Raw genomic sequence first — 20,161 nt, forward strand, 5'->3', positions numbered from 1 at the left:
GGTATATATATAGGCTCTGGGAATGGTTCGAATTTTGATGGCATTTGGTATTTATAGAAACGTATTACCTAAACTAGGAGCTAAATGGCGAAAGGATGCTCCTGTTACTCCTGACGGACGTCGAGGTGGTGGCGACACTTTCATTTCATTTTCGATTAGCCATTGCAAACTTGTTTTCACCCCACACACATGCCACACCACACCACAGACAAAAGTCATAAATAGTTGAAAGGAAAGCTAAATGCAGATTTATGAACACAAAGCAATGCTTGCCACTCAAACAATGCACAATATGTTGGGCAATTAGACAAGCCCAGGGGCAGAGGGACCCCTGGCACCTCTCAGAGATCCCTCATGCCTAGAGCAGATCAACCCCCCTCCAACTTATCCGCACTACGCTCCTGCATTTATATTCATTTACGCAGAAACTATCATCAATGTTGTCCGATGGAATGATGGGCACTACAAAAACAAGTAGAACAGCAAAAACAGAATCGAAAGCAATTATGAAATCACAGCAGATGTTGGAACAACAGAGCAAAAGCAGAAATTGTGGTGGTGATTTATAAAGCGCAGCTAACGACACACAAACAACACACGAAAAGCAACAACAATGATATCAAAAAGCGCAAAATGCTTGCGAAAAACAAAACAAAAAAATGAAACAAGAGGAAAAAACGTCAAAAGAAACGAAAGCAACACAAGGCTCTCTGTGGCATGTGTTGCACGAGTACATAGTGGCCACAAACACACACACACACACACACACACACCAGCGCGCAGGCAGACATGGGCCTGTGTACCGTGCTGTATATAAAACAGGATGGAGGATGCCACTAAAAGGACTGCCAGACCGCAGAGGCAGAGGCAGAGAGCCACAGAGAGGAACAGAGAGCAGGGAGACGACAGTGGAACCTACATAGAACGAGATTTACGACTTAAATGCTGCAGCGCATAATCAAAACGAGAGACACACAGAACATCAGGGAACATGGCCAGGGACAGCGGCAGCGGCTGAGGGAGAGGAAAAGAGTGCTGAAGTGGACTGCGAGCTGGAGTGGAGTGGAGTTTTCGGGGCGACGACGCACTTAATTAACAAATGTACAAACACTTAACATAACCTCAACTGACAGGCGAGCCGCAGCACGGAGATTGTCCGCCTGCCAGAGAGAGACGACGCTACAGCAGCAGCCGGTAGGACGCCCCAAAGACCGTTCATTGGATGTTCGAACCGATGCGGAGAGCGAGAGCGAGACAGAGGGCGAGAGCGAGCGAGAGCACGCCAAGGTGAGGGAGAACGTGTTCTGGCGGCGAATGAATCGAGTGAACCGAACCACCACCAGTTCGGATTCGGACCCGCTCGCAGCCGCCGCTTGCTTTCCAGTTTGCCAGATGGCGAGAGCTTCATTCGATTCATTCGATTCATTCGTGCGGTTCGGAACGGCCAGCGCCAGCGAGCGAGCAGCGTCGGTACTTTGTGGCTTTTAATGCTTTTTATGTTCAATCCGAGAGGAGAGCGACGCATATTCCCCCGCTCTGCGCGTGTGTGCGTGGCGTGTGTGTTACCGTGTTTGTGCTCGGGGAACGGAACAGTTATTTAGTGGAGTCGCCGTGCGGCTGAAAATGCCGTCGGCTTTGCAGTGCAACAGGAATAAAGATAAAGACAGAAACCGCCGAATCGCCCCGAGAAACTGATGTCCACTTTGGCAAGCAGTCGCCCTCTGCCTCCACTCAAATTCAGCATACTGAATCGCATCCAGCCAGAGGAGGAGGAGCAGGAGCAGGAGCAGGAGGAGGAGGACCACGACCACGATCACGATCAGGATCAGGAGGAGCAGCCGGAGGAGGCAATGCATCCGGACTGCCTGCCCCTGCCGCTGTCGCAGCACATCAGCAGTCCGCAGGTCGAAGAGGAGGTCGAGGACGAGACGGAAACGGAAACGGACCTGGGACGCACCTCCATCTGCAACGAGCGGCACCTCAACATCGAGGACGAGGATGAGGAGGAATCGGCCGATGCGGATGTGGACGAGGACCTCGATCTGGAGGACGCCGCCAGCTGTTGCAGCGAGAACAGCGTGCTAAGCGTCGGCCAGGAGCAGCACTCCCAGGCAGCGGCCCAGGCCCAGGCGCAGGCCCACGTCCATGTCCAGGCCCAGGCGCGACAACGGCTCCTCATGAGCCAGCTCTACCGCCCGTCGGCCTTCAGCAGTGTACCCAGCGATCCTCCCGCCGTCCCAGTCGATGCCGCTACGGATCCGGGCGGTGGTCTCCTGCCCCTGGGCGGGCCGCCCGCCGGCAGCTTCCAGGAGGAGTTCCTGCGCAAGTCGCAGCTCTACGCCGAGGAGCTGATGAAGCAGCAGATGCATCTGATGGCCGCTGCCCGCGTCAATGCCCTGACGGCGGCGGCAGCTGGCAAACAGCTGCAGATGGCCGCAGCAGCGGCGGCGGCAGCAGCAGCAGCGGCTGCTGTATCGGCGCCCACGGGCCAGGATGCACTGGCTCAGCTGACGGCGACGGCGCTGGGGATTGCAGCGCCAGGAGCGGGGCACCAGCAGCAGCTGCTGATGGCCCAGCGGGAGCGGGAGCAGGCGCACCACCATCTGCAACACCTCAACCACCACCACCTGCAGCACCACCACCACCACCACAACAACAACAACAATGAGAATCTGCACGAGCGGGCGCTCAAGTTCAGCATCGACAACATCCTGAAGGCGGACTTTGGCTCCCGCCTGGTGGGTGGCAACGTGGGGAACCATCACCCGAAGATCGGAGCAGGCGGTGGCAGCAGCAACAGCAGCCAAAACAGCAACAGCCATAGCCATCCCCTCAAGGCGCCCAAGAAGTCGGGCAAGGCGCTCAACCTGGCCCAGAGCCAGGCGCAGGCGGTCAACTCCAGCCTGAGCTTCTCCAGCTCCCTGGCCAACATCTGCAGCAACAGCAACGACTCGAACAGCACCGCCACCAGCAGCAGCACAACGGCCACCACTCTGGCAGTGGATCTGGTCAAGTCCCCGCCACCGGCGGCGGGAGGAGCAGCAGCCAAGGAGACAGCCAAAAAATCTGGAGAGGACTCGGGTACGCCCATCGTGTGGCCGGCGTGGGTCTATTGCACTCGCTACAGCGATCGCCCCAGCTCAGGTGAGTCCATACCCACGGAAGCCATTCATTCACTCATCCACTCGCTTTCCCAATCCAAACACTCGAGTGGGGCTCCCAAAAGCGTTGAGTGTTGAGTGCCCCATAAAGCGGTTGTGCAAACAAGCTACAGACACCGCACACTCCACACCACTCCAAGTCGCACCACATCGTTGCAAACCACAGCAGCCCACAGCTCATTAGTTTACCAACCACCAGAAAAACATAAAACAAAGGAGGAGAGTCGGAGGCTCCCTACGAAGGTACCCAAGGTACCCCGAAAAACCTTACTCTTGCAGAGTGGTAGGAAATCTTTTGATCAGAGTTTTAGTTCCTTCCTTAGGGGACTTTTCTACAATACAGATATCCATATCCGAGTTAGAAGGGCCTTGAAGATCTGATGGAGGATGGAGGGCAATATATTTTGGATCAGGATACGTACAACATTCCTAGTCGGAATTGTTTTAATAGTTAGGAATAACAATAGTTGAATAATAATGTGCGCTGCAAGGGTATAAATAGAGTGAAATGGATACATATACACACAGAGAGAGAGAGAGAGAGAGAGGGAGAGGAAACCCCAATTGGAGGAAGGAGGCCCGAACCGAAACAATGCCCGTACTCACCCTTGTGAAGTGTCTGCTCGAGTGGTTTTTATGTCCTTATGGCTTATGTAACATAACTTAAGCTCATTATGCCCTCTCTCCCCACCCCCGACCGCTTCTGTGCGTGTGTGAACCCACCCTTCTCCTGCCACCCCTCTCCCTCCTGCCATGGCAATCATGGCCACACTCATGAATTTTGTTTATGCCACCGCAGGGAATCCGTAATCGTTTGCCCAATAATTTCATGCGGCCAACTAAGTGGAGTGATGGAGTGATGGAGTGGTGGAGTGGAGTGGAGTGCTGCAGGGAGGAGTTTATGTACTCCATATGCTGTGGGTGTGGGATGGGGCCCTTGGAGTTCATTTCCAGGGTGTCCTTTTATTGCGACTGAATGTGTGTGTTGTACAAGCAATTTGGATTCTTGGTTTATTTTTTGGGTGGGCAATCTGTAATCCCCTGGAATCCCTGTGGGTTCTATGGATCCTGCGGTTCGGGTGGGAAAATTAGAAAGTGATTTTGCTATTACAAGGATTTTCGAGTCAAGCAAAGACGTTTTTGATTAGCTCCTTGAAAGGTGGAAGAATAAAGAACTAAATGTAAATGTATTGGTTGAATAATTCTTTAGGTAGAATATAATAATGGAATTAAATTGCTGGCTAAGGAGATGATGGATTGTGCAACAGTGTGGTTGGATTACAAAAGACTCTTTTGATTCATTTAATTGCTTTATAAAGTGTCATATGATGCAACTGCTATCCATAGGAGCTATTCGAATGAATCAGTAAAATGCAACGGATTCGATGGAATTTTATAAATATTTGAAGGTAAAACTATTATTCTCTCATAAGAATGAAAGTCTCATCCCTTTAAATATAGCATCGTGGCAACTAATTGCACAATATTTGGATAATTGATAGGTTTTTATTGTTCCAATGTTCTTTTTGCCTAATGCTTCTCCATTGCTCCCATATATTGTACACCGAAATGGGTATAATTTCTCAGCAATTTACTCATTACGCTGATTAGTGTCAAACCCCATGATTATTCAGAGCGTGGGGTGGGGGCACTATACAAAAACGGGGAGGAGGGGAGTCCGACGAAACGGAATTCCAAGTTTTCGAGTGCATAAATCTACGCTTTTGGGTGGGTTTTTTTTTTTGTCGCGCTCGCTAATTAACTTGAAACGATTTTTCGTTCAGGCCTTCCCTCTCTCTCTCTGCCTGCCCCTTTAGACTGCCGTCTCTTTCGCCCTGCTGGGTGGCTTTTAAGGTGTGTTTATTGTTGTGGGGCTTTTTTCATTTTCTCAGTTTCATTTTTTTTTCCAGCTCTTTTCTGTATAAATTTAGCGTGACTAAAACGAGATCTCGATCGCAGTGCGGTTCCATAATTTGAATGAATGTTGTAGGCGATGGCGTCGTTGTCGTCGATTCGGAGTCGCCTTCGGAGCTGCCACAGCTGCAAGCAATGATTTAGCGTGAGATTTGGCCCAAAAGAGAGGCCCAATCACTGCAGCAGCGCCAGCTACGAAATCAACGAATTAAAATTCCCAACCAACAAAGAATAAAGCTCATAAATTTGCGTTGCCTTTTTTTTCTGTTTTTTTGAAACTATTTTTGAAAAGTTTTTATTATGCCATAAAAGGTGTTAATTTGACAAATTAATGCAACATATGCCGTGCCGAACATTTGCCAAAATCGTACACTCGGAAACAAATTAGTTAACTGCAAATCGCACCACACCACACCACACCACACCACACCACAGACAATGTGTGGCACAAATGATAGATTATTGTATGGCCGCCATATGTTGCCGCTGCCTCTATTTAGTGGCAATTAATGGTTGCACGATAAAACTGTGGAAACTGTGAAAACTGTGATGCATAATCGATGCAAGATTGTCTTTAATCTTTCAAATTGCAACTGCTGGTTTATGGTTTATGGATTGCTGTTTGGGCCATGTATTTTTTTCGAGGCGTGTCGAACGTTTAATTTTGAATGTACATATGTGTAGGGGTGTGAATCTATTAACGGACTAGCTGACATTCGAAAGATTGAAATTTGACTGAAATCATCAATATTTTTGGAGTTAGATGCCCCATTCAAGATTCTCTATATATATGATCTTTAACCTCATATATATTGAAGGTAACCTACAATATTTTGAGGATGTTTTCAACCCTTTTTAAAGGTTAAGGATTTCAAGGGGAAGGTCTACCCTTCACCACAATTATTCCTGGAATATTATCAACAAAAAAGCATATCCTCTTTTTAATCTGTCATGAATCTGCAAAAAACGACAAGTGTTGCTTTTTTGCGCACAAAATTTCAATAGTTTTTCTGCAATTCCCGCAAACATAATTGAAGGTTGAAGCCTGCTTCCTGAGTGGTTAACTGGCAGTAAAAAAATTGCATAGATATCAGAAATATGTTGGCAAATTGATTAAATTATTGTCTAGCCACCTGTCTGGCATCTGCTGCTGGTTTTTATTTTATTTTTTTTTGGCTCTCAAACGCTGTTTAACAAGTTCATGAACCGAGCAAATGTTCGAGAGATAAACAAACTGTGTTTGAACCTCCTCCTACCTTTCATTCGAGAGGAGAGCAATTTTCGCATTTGTCCGGCACTTTGGTACTCATTTAACCGGTAGTCCCCGGGAGTCGGGAGTCGAGAGTCGGGACAGCAGCGATCGCCACTGAACCATTAAGTAATTTTCAATTTGCACAGAAGACGCGACGAGGCGCGGTGCGGTGCGGTCCAACAACAATGACAGCATAAACAAACGAATTTCAATTACACTGCTCTGCAATTACCCTGGCCCCCTCTCTGTTTGGTGGAAAATTGCTGGAAAAGAGTCTTTCTGGTGCGCCCCCCCCTTTGCATGTTCTAAATGGAAAATTTACTTGGGAAAATTGCTCCAAACCAAAGCCACAAGGCAGACGCAGAAGGAAATGAAAATGAAAAGATAGGGGAAAAGCACTTGATTCCCGGAAAAATCGGCTCGAGTCCGATGATGTGCGAAAAGTTGAGAGGAATTTTTGTATTTAATTTTTAGAGGTCTACCATTTTGTGGGGCAGGTAATAAAGATTTAGTGGCACCCTCCGGCAGGACTTAACGTGTTCCCATTACAGCTTTGAGTGGCGCCCTCTGGCCGTGCCCCAAAGGAAGCCTCAACAGATTTGAGAGTTTACTACTAGTACTCTATATAGTGTAATGGGACGACATTGGGCAATAATTGAGATCATAAATGGACAACAAATTCAATTTAAATTATAGTCGAGCAATAGTCGGATTTGATAGCTGCCCCAGGCAGGGGACACTGGAACTAGACTCCAAAGTCCGCCATAAATCGATGATTTTTATGCTCACTCAATGGTAGCTATTCGAACATAAATTAGGCAAATAATTGTTATTTGAAGGCCATTAAAGAACTCAATCAATGATGATGGAAACACGAAGAGTTTCTACGGTTCACCCACCGTTAAATGCGCTATTTGCGGAGAAAAAACAATGGCACTATGACCCCAATGCATCCATAAATACGAGTGCGAGTGCGAGTGCGAGTACGAGTACCGTGCCATACCTGTCACGTCATATGATAATCACTAGGGTGCACGGCACACACGAAGGCGCCCAGAAGTCTGCTCTCTTTTGGGGCAAATTGAGCCATTGGGCAGAATACTTATCTGCCGGGCTGGTGGAGTGGTCTGCTCCAGAAAAGGCTCCACTTCCACTCCCCACTCTCTTATCTGCCAATGTCTCTTCCATTCATCCATCCAGCGCCGCTCTTCCTTTTTGGGTCAGAGGCGCAGGCATAACTCAGCGGAAAGAGAGGGGCTTGGGGCATGGGGCTTGCTTGGCGATTTATGAAGTGACAAAAATTAATTTCAACTGTTAACTTATCGCACAACCAAGAAGCAACAAACAACAGGCAACAAACTGTAACTGTAGCAGCAGCAGCAGCAGCAGTGGCAGTGGCAAGAGAGGAAAGCCCACTTCGAGAGCCGAAGCTTCGGATACTCTTTTTACCATGGCTACAATATGATCTGGATTCTCGATTGCGATACAATTTGTTTGAACTATTTTACTGCTGAAGGATGATTCCTACAAAGAGGGCGATACACTCTTGTTTAGAAATCCTCTCTTTAGTGCCCTACAACTGTCGTAATACCCTCTGCGAGGGTACACACCATCTAGTGGCAGCGCCTTTTAAGGCTTTGGCAACTGCAACTGCCGCAACTGGAATCAACAGCAGCAGCAGCCATGCACCACTGCCGTTGGTAATAAAACTGTCATGCCCGCAGCCCCCTACCCCCCGCTGCACTGCCCCTGCCACTGCCCCAGCGATAACAGTGGCAGCGGCGAAAAATGTCGTTTAAACTGTGACTGCGACTGTTGACCGCATTTGGTTAATGTGAGGCTGGGGCAGAGGCAGAGGCAGAGTCTGAAACTGTTGCAGTTGTTGGATGGATGGTTGCATGGTGGCTGCATTTGCGGCACGGCACTCGCAGCCAACGTTAATATGGCCTGAAATTGGGCATTGGCCAGGCATTTTGTAATTGCTTTTGTGTGTGTGGATACCCGCCATACCCTAACTCAAGCGGAGACGATCGCTAGACAGATGGATGGAGCTGCTCGTTGGTGAATGGATAGCAGAGAGGAGATCTCTATGTGCTCTCTCCTGGAAGGGTCTGTAACTCTCCCAACAAGCTAACTATTCAGAATTCCTACACCTTTAACCTTTTAAACTCTCCTGTAAGCACCATCTAGAGCTAGAGTATCACCTGTTCGTTATGTTCCACCTTCTCTGCTAGCCCCCCTCCACCGATTTCACACCCAATAAGCTGCGGCCTGTTTATCTAGGCTTTCGACTTCAGGCACAAACCAACGACAACACGACAGACGACGAATATGAAATGAAAAATCAAATCAAAAAATTTCAATTTCGTATGTAACAGAAACCTCAAGATCACACAGCAATCACAGGCCTCAACGAGCTTTGGGCCCAAAGAGAGACCACCCAAAGCGGGCCCAAAAGCCGAAACAAAAAGCCAAAAACGAACACAAAAATATTTGAATCGAAAATGAAAGAAAGACAAGTTTCCGCATTTGGGTTCGGTATTGGGGGATGGGGATGGGGAGGGGGAGGGGGCATTGGGGTATGGTATTGGTATTCGGGGGATTTCGTATTGTATAACTTTTTGGGCATGGCATATAAAAATCATTTTTATAACTTCATTTGTGTTAATTTGAAAACGAGGCAACGTCTGTGGCAGAAAGAGAGACGGCGAGGCAGGGGAGGCCAGGGTGTGGAAATATTTACAGCTGTCAAAATATTTCCTACAAGCAAATGACTTCATTCATCAGTCAAATAATAATAATAATAATAATCATATACGAGTATCCGTTGGGGCGTGGGAGTTGCCGGGTACGGGGTCCCTGCTTCTCTCAGTCATTCCGTCAATCAGTCAATCAGATCTTTACACAAATATGCGTCAGGCAGAAACAAACAAACAAACAAACAAACGAATATTAATCCCAATAAGCCTCATTATGACTGCAGCAAAGAGCAACAGCGAATCAAGCACAGAATTCTCAGACACTCATTCATTCACTCACTCATTCATTCGTTTGATTGTTGTCTCTGGCTAATCGATTATTTATCGCTCAGAAATTGAGTTCTCTCTCTGATAATAAGCTTAAACCTGGACCTCATTCGTGGTTCGAAATAAGCATAAATTGAATTAAATATTTCGAGTTTTCGGGCTTATCGATTTCCTTAATTAAACAGATTTATCAGTTCGGTAGCTGGCACTCAAAGGATTGTTCTGGATTTTACTGAAGCTGAAGTGTTCTACCAATTGATCCTCTATTTCCACTTGAGGGATACATCTCTGGTCCCAATATGAACCCAAAAAATCGCATGTTCCCCCGAAAACTGAACCACACATTCCTCCGCATTCGTTCGCCCCAAAGCCTCTTCTCTACTGGTGTTAATTGACGCACATAACTCGCACCCAGGGCTATGGGCTCTGATGTTGATGCTGATGATGATGAATCCACTGATGATGATCTGAGGTCTGAGACTTTGGTGACTTCCTTTGACAGCTCTCGAATGAATGCCCCGGGAGAGAGCAGCTCCTCCGCAGAGAGATGTTGATGTGGTTGTCATACAGTTTGACATGTCTGTCGGAAAGCTGGGCTGGAAAAAGGGATAGGGATAGGGACAGGCCATGGATCGCTTTGATTATTTTATGCCTGTGCCCGTACGTATGTACGTCCGTCCGTCCGTCCGTCCGTCCATCCGTCAGTCACGACAGATATCCAAGGGGCAAAGGCATAGTGCGTGTGTGTGGTCAGCCGCATTTGTCAAGTTTAATTGGGAAGCGAGTTGGGTTTTCGAGATGGTTTCACTTTTGTCCAAAAAGATACTTTGCATGCCTCCACCGATCGGGGAGCGAGGGTGGGGTGGGGGGTGCATGCTGGTGCCCCCCTTTTGTCGGACATATGTTTGGCGTCGGCGTCTTATTGTTTGTTTATTACTTGTTTTGCTTTAATTACTTGTTCGTGATGACGACGACGATGATGATGATGATGTGGAAGATGCTTTTCGTAGCAGCAGAGAAATCGGATAGTCACACTTATTGGAATTACTGCTTCATTATCATGTGGGGCACACTCTGTGTGTGTGGAGGCTCTGTAAGATCAGAAAACTGGTTCAGCATCCAGTGGAGTGGAGTGGAGTGGAGAGTGGAGTGGCTCAGATTGGAGCTGCCATCATCCGTGGAGTGTTGGGCAAATAATCAGTAACGTAATTGAGAGATTCTGGTATCCCCCATGCCCCCGTTCCAGGAAGCAGAGCAGCCCACAGGACGGGGCTGCCAACTAATTGCGAATGAAGCGACGGGGATGTCAACTCCCGGCTATTGTCTAACTTTGGTCTAGATACGGCAGTGCAGAGGGGCCCGAGGCCAGGCAACGTCGAGGCAGGGCAGCTCCCTCAACTGCAAAATTAAGTCGGAAGGCACAGAACAAGTCGAAGTCGCAGTCGCAGTCCCCACTCCCCACTTCCCACTCCAGTGCTCTGTTGTTCCGCGCTCGCTGTAGTTGTAGTTGTAGTTGTTTGCTGCGGCTGGAAGAGGCAAGCTCTCGGACCACCCAAGTTGACAGCGAACACGAACAGCGCTTAAGCCTTGTCCTCGCAGAGGAAGAGACAGAGTCAGAGACAGAGTCAGAGACAGACTCTGGCCAAGACAGAAGAGCGCTGCAGATGGAGCCGAAGAGGCTGCGGCTGCCACACATTTTGGCTGGCCCGAACGACTGAAGACATCGGTTCCAGTGCATACAAATAAATTTTATTAAGCAGTTAGAAAACAAGCCTTAATGAAATGCACCACGAGAGCAGGCAGTCTTCCAGGTCTTTGCTGGAGATGGGAGCGTGAGCCAGAAGGAAGACTGAATAAAAACGATATGATTGGAAATTCTATAACCATTATGCGGGGTACACCAATTATAAGCATAGAAAACCGATCAACAGAGCTCTCCTTGAAGCTAATAGCCCACCATTTCCTGGTCTTGGAGCTCATCACGAATCATAACGATATCCTCCACAGCCCAGACACGCTACCATCTCCAAACATCTCCTTTGATCCTAAGCTGCGATGGTTGCGTACCCAATGATGTGATGATCTTTCGTAGAGAAAAACGAGAAGAGCGCAGGGTAGGGGATACCCTGGAGAGTGGAGCAAGAAGAGGGACCAGGTTAACCAGTAGCTGGGATCAGTCGAGGGACATTGTTGAGCTACTCAATTTGCTGTCCTTGCCCGATGTCCGACGTCTGATGTATGTACGAGTACGAGTATGTATGCCGTGTCCCCCATTTTCCTACTCGTGATCGCTGCGATCTTCGATCTTCAACTCAACGTGCACATTGCTTGACTACGAGACGTCGTCAGCGTCAGGCGCTGATCGTCGATGGCCCGTTTCCCCCAGTTTCATTGCGATTTATGTGCGTAATAATTGTGACAATCACAACAAATGCGAATCGGAGTCGACTCCGACTCGCTGGAGGAGAGTCGCTGACATGCGCTCATGATCATCATCGTCGTCATCGTTATGATCGCTGCGAGAGAGATCTGACCATCTTGGAGGCATCTTTATGATCAGTTTTGTCATCATTATTGCTGCTTCAGCTATTCCGAGCTCATCTCGGGTAATTAAATTGCATTTCCCCAGGAATTTATGCCCCTTGGGGCAGACGGAAATTTATCGCAGATCGATATACTCCAACCGAATGGTAAAACCATATAAATTGTATGAAAATGTGAAAGGGGACACAATTGAAATAAAGTATTTTAATGAAATTTAATTAGGAAATAATATAAGGCACATATTCGTTATGTTTCTGATCGAATAAATGAGGAATAAAGGCGTAGCATCTAGGAATGTGTATTGACCCACGGGATAATCTCTTCCACCTCAAAAGAATCTCTTCCGAATGGTTCCTGTTATCCGTGATAGATATACCTCGATCTATTAGCGACAAATTATAACACTCTCCCCCGCACAAGCCGTATCCGTATCCGTCTACGTCTCCGTCTCCGGTTGGGTTTCAATGCTGGAATTTCGTGTGGAAAATTCAATTGCCCCGCTCGACATCGAGATCGAGTTGATCGCTGAAGCTGCTACAATTGCTTCAGGGGTGGTGGGGCAGACCTACACTGAGACGGAGACCCCGAGACCGACACACTGCCTCTGCCTCTGCCGCAGCCTCTGACGCCACGACTGACTGACTGTGATTTTGTTTTTTCCCTCAAACAAAAACAAAACAACAAAAAATCAAAGAAACAGTGTCAATAAGATTGATGGCTTGAAGCTTTTGCCCAGCCGAGACGAGTGTCCACCACGAGCTCGCTCTCATAGATTGTTGCATTCAAAACTGGCTCAGAGCAGCTCCCAGAGTATCTGTGAGAGTATCCACTGTAGCTGTGCTTGTGTGTGTGTGTGTGTGTGTGTGTGTGTGTGTCTGCCACTTAAGTTTGGTGTCAGTCAGCTAGCGGGGTCTTCCACAGAGTCTCCTCCGAGACGTAGACGGGAGGCTGACGATGATGTGGGGACCACACACATTGCAAATGTTGATTGCTGACTTGACTGACACTTTTTGATAAGTTGATTAAAATGTATTTCTTGCCTCTCTTCCCCCTCTCTCTCTCTGGGGCTGGTGCCTCGAGTGCATTGACATTGAGCGGATTTGATAGAGTGAATGGATGAATGGAGCTCTTCTCTGAGTCATTACAGATCTTGGTCTCAATTACGATCATTTCTTAGAACCACAATTAGCGCGGCTAAAAGCACAGCCTTCGTTCGATTTCCATCCCAAATTACTCAATTAGAGACCAAAACAGAAAGAATAAGCCTGGGCTTATCCACGATATTTCGTCGGATCGGCTTCGGATCGAGGGGCCTTCAGCAACAATTAATTGTACAACAAACAAAACAATTTCGATACCATTTACTCGTTTAAGAGTCGATCGGACAGCGATTTAATTGCCCCATTCGAAAGGTTAAATTATTTTGTAGTCTATGCTTATATTTGGTATTGATTAATTGCAATTGACTCTACGCCAAAATTGGCTACTGGTCTCTGATCTCTCTGATCTGTTGTTGTTTTTTCGTTCTGATTGAAGTCTCAAGTCGGTCGATTCGTAATCGAAGTGGAAATTAAACGAAATCGAAATCGAAACCGCAAAGAATGCTGTGACATCAAATCGAATGGAAACGAATCGATTGGAATTCTTGTAATGGCTATGGGAGTGACAACTTGTCCGAAATCTGTGACCAGAAGGTTTTTCAAGCCAGTACAGTAAGGATACGCTAAGGATAACTCTACTACTAAGCTAATGCTAAAGCTGGGGACTACCTTGAACCTCGAGAGGCTCCACTGTACTCGGGGCAGTCGGTGGCTCTTACTGATTGTTCAATTAGTTAAACCCGCAAAATGACAAACACACAAAAAAACGAAGCGACTCGAACAGACTCGATCCCAATTCAATCAGAAGAATGTTGTCCATTAACAAGTTGTCTCCAGAGTGGATCCCTGGAAGCCGCTCTGCTCTGCTCCCATTCTACCGCCGCAAAACATCTGCTGGAGATGTTCGCAAACTTCCTGGAGCTTCCTGCTGACTTGGCCCTGATTCGAACATCTGTGTGTTTGTGTTTGTGTTGTGTGTCCCCAAGGAAAAGGCAGGGAATTTGCATTTAAACATCGTAATCATATTTTGAAGTTATGCTTTATTATTCGCAGTTAGTTTCTCTGTCAATTTGGATGATTGAAGCGCCTGGCGATTGAAACATTCCATTACCCGTGGCTCTCTCTCTCTCCCATGAGCGCAGTGCCCCTTCGTCATGGACGTCTTTTTGGGACTGGCACTGCGACTGGGATTTAAATAATTGGATATGCGTGTGGTAAAGCCGCTGAGGAGTTGAGCCTGCCAGGCTCCCAGGCTCCTCCACATTTCCAAAAGACCTTCCATCTGCATTCGAGTTGACGTTGATTTTAGTTCCTGTCCAAACTGGCGCCTGCCTCTCCCCCCTCTCCCGCCTCTCCGTACCTCCCTCCCTCGCTCCCATGTGGCACTGTGCCCCAACTGCAGCTGGCCGGAGCATCCTTCCTTCGGGGTTCAGTTGTGCGGTTAATTTCTGGCCAACTAAATGGAGCCCTTTGCGGTTGGTTTGCTCTCCACACAAAAGGGAGAAAATAACCGAATTTATGGCATTTTAATATTGATTTGCAAGTTGAGCGGCAAGCCCTTTGGAATGCCCCCTGCCCCTGCCCTATTTGTGGTTTTCGGTGCTGTTCATTAGGAGAGATTCTTGGCCAGATGGGGACTCCGATTCGGATGTGGTTGCCAAATTGGGGAGTCTTCCTTCCGTATATTTCTGGGAGAGAGTTGGCAAAGGGGAAGAAGATGAGATATGCTTATAGATTGTAGAATAATAGTACTGATAAATCTCCTTAACCCATTAACCAGAGAGGGGAGAAGATGATTGATATTCCCTTAGGAATTTCCCATATCTAGTTATCTATCTTAAAGAAAACCACGTTTGTTTGATTAAGTTTTTAGCATCTCTAAGTAGTTCACATGATCTGTCATATCTCTCTCCCTCTCTCTCTCTAGTCATTCGATGTCTCTTTCTCGCATGGTATGGGTTAGTGAGACGACAAGTGCTCTGTGCCAGGTCAGCCATAGATCAGGCCATGGCTCCATGCCTCGATGGTTTCATGGTTGAAGTTCCCGTTCCTTTCGGGGGCAGCAGCAGCAGCAGCTCTTCGGGCACTTAGCCGCATGTCTACTGTGGCCATTGTGTATGGTTTAGCGGTTGTTGTTGCAAGTTAGTGGTGGTTGCAGTGGCAGTTGTTGCAAGACAACACTTGTTTCCATTTAATGTCTTTTTAATGGCCAATGCCATGTTGCGTTTCTGGCGTTTTTCGCCTCTTTTTCACCGTTCATTCAATGTAGATATTTCCATTATGGAAATCCTAAATAAAAAATGCATTTTTGTTTAGTTGAAAAAATCATTTTTATTCTCAGTTGATTGTGTGTGTGTGTGTGTGTGTGTGTCTTTTTTGGAGTTAATGATGTTGTTGCGTCGCCTATGTTGTCGTTATTTGCTGTTGCTGTGGCTGTTGCTGTTGTCGTGTTTGTGTCGTGTGTCGTGATCGCACCCAACCAGGCCAGACACTCCACACCACACAACACTCCGTGCCCCCGTACCTCCTGCCTGCCCATCGAAGCCAGCCATCCCCCTGGCTTTTGGCCAAGACGAACGGCTTCAGGTGCTTCGGGTTCTCTTTCATTTTGACAAACGCGTTTTCTGTGAATGCCAATGTGTGTGTCCGTGTGTGTGTGTTGGCCATGTTTTCCTCATTGGAGCAATTATTATTTATTATTGCTGCTGCCTGTGCCTCTGCCTCTGCCTCTACCTCTGCTGTTGCTGTTGAACAGGTGAGCAGGTGTTAATTGTCAGAGTGGTCTCTCCACCGTTTTGCCCCACCCCACCCCTCCTTCTCTATATCTCTCTCAACCTCTCTGTATCTGTCTCTGTCTCTGTCTGACTTCTGTCTTACATGTTTTTTTGGGGGCTGCCACTTGTTTCTTGAGGAGCAGCGCCTAGAATTGAGTTCATGCCTTAGAAGTACAGTAGACACTTATAGAAGTGAACAAAACAAGAAGCTTAATGACACAGAAACACAACAGGCCCTCGCTAAATGAAACTTTAAAGGCTGATGGATTGTATTTGCAGTAAATACTAGACAAAATGTTTAAATTCTACCATAAAAGAGCACAATTGATCCCTTTATTGGAAGAATCAGCACTACAACCTAGAGAATTGTGTTCCATATGATCCCAAGTATTCTCTGTTGTCCTAATAATCCTCCAGAAAACTTTCGTTTTCCATAGTTATGGCCAGTATCAAAAGCTTATATCTTAATATTTCTCAATCCCATCCCCTGTTTCTATGCTCATTCCCATTTCACGATTCTAATTCCCTGTCCCACTAAATTTCCAAGTGATCTTTCCATCACATACTTGCACCATCCTCATTCATGCTACTTGTAGACTTGCCCCATTCCATCCCGGAGCAATAGCAACCAAGACGACCTTCTTGTTCAATTAACTTGCCTCGGCTGTGCTTCTGCCCCTGCTACTGCCCCTCCCTTTGCCCCTTTGCCGTAGCCCCTCCGTCACCGTCTGCGTCTCCTGGCAAACACAATAAACGATGTGTCCAAATAGAACTTAACCGCAAAACGATTACAAATGGTGAATAATGTAAAATCCATCAACTGCAAATCAGGCGAGCGGCCCGAGCGGCCGCCTGACAGTTTGTTTGTGTGTCTAAAGCGGCAGAGGAATCCGCAACCGGGCCCAGATGGGTGGGAGAAGAGGGTAGATGGGTAGAGGGACAGGTGCTGGTTAGAGCCTCAGAGAGACAACGATCGTTGTGGCATGTGGCAGGCTGGAAAACTGGCTGGAAACGAGGCAGTCACAACAATCACGGCACGGCACGGCACACACACACACAAAATGCCCATTTGATGGACCAAGGTAAATGGAAATTGCTTTTCTGCTGAGGAAATAAACAAAAGCCGGGCCACAGACACACAGAAACAATCAGTGGCAGTGGCAGTGGCAGAACGAGGGGAGTGGCAGTGGCAGTGGCGGTGGCAGTGGCAGAGAGTCAGTCAGAAAGTGGAACCCAGCAAATATTTGCGCTCCATTGAAAAGGTACCACCTCCTTCTCTAACCAAATTGTGGGCGGTGAAAGCTGCGTACGGCGGAACTAAATGTTTTGTAAATTTGTTGACATTAGCAGGTTCTATCCATTCGTCTCGGAAGGGCGGCCGGGGTGGGGGAACCCCCATATTATGTTATACGATTATGGCTACCGCAACAAAATGAGTTATTTTCCACTTTGCCAATGGGGCGGCTTGAAGACTTGTCATTAAAAATCCATTAACTAGCCTTCTGGGCTTCTCCCCGACGACTGCCCCACAACTGTCGTCGCAGGAGCCTTGTGGTCCGAAAATCGAGTGACCCATGACCACTGACGAGACAGCAGGCAGTCAGCCACAAACACTGAGAGAAAATGCTATTAAAAAGAGAAATTGAAAGTCTTTCATTATCATCTTAAGAAGTCATTAGGGTTAAGGCTACCCTCTGAATACATCTGAGGGGGGAATTTGGGCTCCATCCGTCATCCATCGATCCTTGAATCTATCTTTAGAGCATAAATATCTAATTTTAGGTGGGACAAATAGATCCTAAGTGTAAAGATCGTCATAGAACACCAAAATCTGCTCTACAATACGTATTTGCAGTTTAAAAGCCACACTAAAACAGTTAATGGCTAGTTTTAATGGATTTAATGGATTAGTAGTATGTGGAAAACCTGCACCAGTGTGATACCATTTGACAGGCGACAAATGAAATTTGTTCCTAATGTAATTTACGAGTATGTCTTTGTCACGCCTGCTCCATGGCCCATGACTCACTTCTGCCACTTCCATCTGGCGCTGGCGGCCCCAAAAAGCCCGCACGGAGGGACCACACACAATGTGAGAGGGGGGCGACAGATCGGAGGAGTTTTCATTGTAAGCTATTAAAGTGGAGAAAAGCGTGTGTGTGCATTTCCAAGCCATTCCAAGCCATTCCAGCCATCCCAGCCATTCATCCATCTATCCATGGATCCCTTCCATCCATCCATCCATTCATCTGGCCACCCACACGGCGGTCGGGGGATCGGGGCCGACCCCATTCTTCAAAGGGCCCCGACAAGTCGGAGATTTGCAAAAATATTTCACAACATGAGAAATGTGATGCAGAAAGATGTCGCAGAACACTTACCCGCAAAGAGGAGCCCCCTGCTCGGATGGAGTTCCCCTGAAAAACGACATCTGTGGTGGGAGTGGTTGTGGGGTGTGGGATGAGGGTTGGGGCTGAGGGCATAAATCACCCTGTGCTCTGTGGGAGGGGTGGTGCATTCAAAGGGGTGCACACTGTACCCTGTACATCCAATTAACTGGGAAATTCTTTCCTGGTTCTCTTAAATCAATCGGAATCGATGCCCAGACTAAAACAACACCAGCCACAAGAAACCGAGGGGGGAAGGGAAGGAGAGTTGTGTGGAGGGGGCGCCACACAGACTTAATTAAGTCATCAACCAGAAGGCAGGCTAATTGGAGATCTGCGCCGCGATCACAGCAGCCCACAGAGAGAAAGGGACAGAGAGACCAGAAAGAGAACCCGAAGCCGAACCCGATCCAAAGACTGGGACCAGGGACCAAAGACTACTGATATAGGGCCTGCCTGGCGTCGGATCAGTGACCAAACGACGACGCACCCGCAACTGGAAGGCGGCGTGGCGGCGCACACAAGAACTCCATAATGAACATCATCATGAGGAGCAGCAGCGCCAGCAGCAGCAGCAGCAGCAGCAGCAAGATCATGATGAACGGGGGGACTCTCGATGATTCAGTGCGTCAGCAGAGACCACACACGTGTCTGTGTATAGGTAAGAGCGCTTGTCCAGCTAGGAGTTCCCTTTGGCTCCCTAGAGGACAGAGAGAGAAAGGGAGTGGATGACTCACAAGCTGCGCTGCAGCTTTTTTGTGTGTTTTGGCAAATCCAACAACAAGTGGGAGCAGCGCAGAAGCAGAGCAGAGCGCAGCAGAGGGACCACCACGAAAGCTAAGGTTAAGGTCTCTCTCCCTCTCTCTCACACAGGCTGCTTGAGGGGTGGGTGGTCCAAGCTCTGGCGCTGCTGCTGCTGGCGGCTGTAAATGAAGACTCCCGACAACACTGTGCGACACAAGCAGACACGAACAAGCCCGAAAGCTGAGACATTTTTTGCATCAAACTCAGATCTTGTCATCGAGTATGTAAAGCTTGCTTACACTAATCAGCAATGTACGCGAAACATGCATCAGCAAATTATGTTAATATCACTCACACTAAGCTGCAAAGATCGCAATAGGAATGCGACTAATAATAGAGTTTTACCTCTAAAGAGGGTAACATATACAAAGTAAGGCCCACAAGCCTGTTGTCTAGTGTAATTCACCTGATCCCGCTAGTGGCTGCTTGTTCGTTTTTTGTTGTGCTCTTCTCTTATCTGTGATGCTTACATTGATTCGGGATTAGCAGTTGCTCTTCCTCTTCCGCTGCTCCTCGCTTTTTTGTGTGTGCTGTTTTTGCTGGATTTGCATATTGTGTTTTGCATTGACATTTTTATTAAGAGAGTAGTTAGCGGGCGCCAGGCGTACCCGTAAACGCAGTTAACCCAAAACCTAACCATGCCTGACCACACACACACTCGCACACACGCAACCGGCAGAGCGACATCGGCCATAAAATATTTACCCTCGATTGCAATTACAAAACACCGATAGGCATCTCGTTCTCGCAAAAGAATTTGCATTTGGGGAATTAAATAACGCGGGGTCGACTCACTAGCTCTCGCGCTCTTGCCCTCTCTCTCCGCATATAATTAAGCGTGCCTTTAAAATTGCGAGCATGCAAAGGGCAGCCACGACGACGACTGCAGCAGCAGCGGCGGCAGCAGAACCGCGACAGCCAGCGCCGGCAGAAGCAGCTGCACTTGGGTGGTCCCCCCTCTTGTTGCTTGTCAAAATGTGTGGTCTTTATTAATAACAGCCAGCGATGTAGCAATGCAGCAATGCTGCAAGGGATGGTGGGGACGAATGGGGGCGAACAGAGTGGAGTTTTGCTGTCGCCAATACAAAACGGATGTTGTGCTCTCTTCGGGAGCAGGCTTCGAACATGTTGCATGTTGCACTGCGATCAGTGAGTGGGTAACCAACATTCTGTCTCTTTTGCTGCTGCTGCTGCTGTGC

The 20,161-nt window shown here is 47.7% G+C and overlaps 1 protein-coding gene across 1 annotated transcript in view; it reads left to right on the top strand.

Moving 5' to 3' along the window:
• Positions 1-1,419: 1,419 nt before the first annotated feature.
• Positions 1,420-20,161, top strand: part of LOC6590781 (homeobox protein invected) — a 31,504-nt gene continuing 12,762 nt past the window's right edge. The window contains exon 1 of the mRNA XM_002016063.2: positions 1,420-3,144. Within this exon, the coding sequence (XP_002016099.1) occupies positions 1,695-3,144 (1,450 nt within the window). The 5' untranslated portion in view covers positions 1,420-1,694. The remainder of the gene's footprint in view (positions 3,145-20,161) is intronic.

Source organism: Drosophila persimilis, unplaced genomic scaffold (genome assembly GCF_003286085.1).
Source record: "Drosophila persimilis strain 14011-0111.01,24,50 unplaced genomic scaffold, DperRS2 tig00000002-arrow-pilon, whole genome shotgun sequence".
NCBI lineage: Eukaryota > Metazoa > Arthropoda > Insecta > Diptera > Drosophilidae > Drosophila > Drosophila persimilis.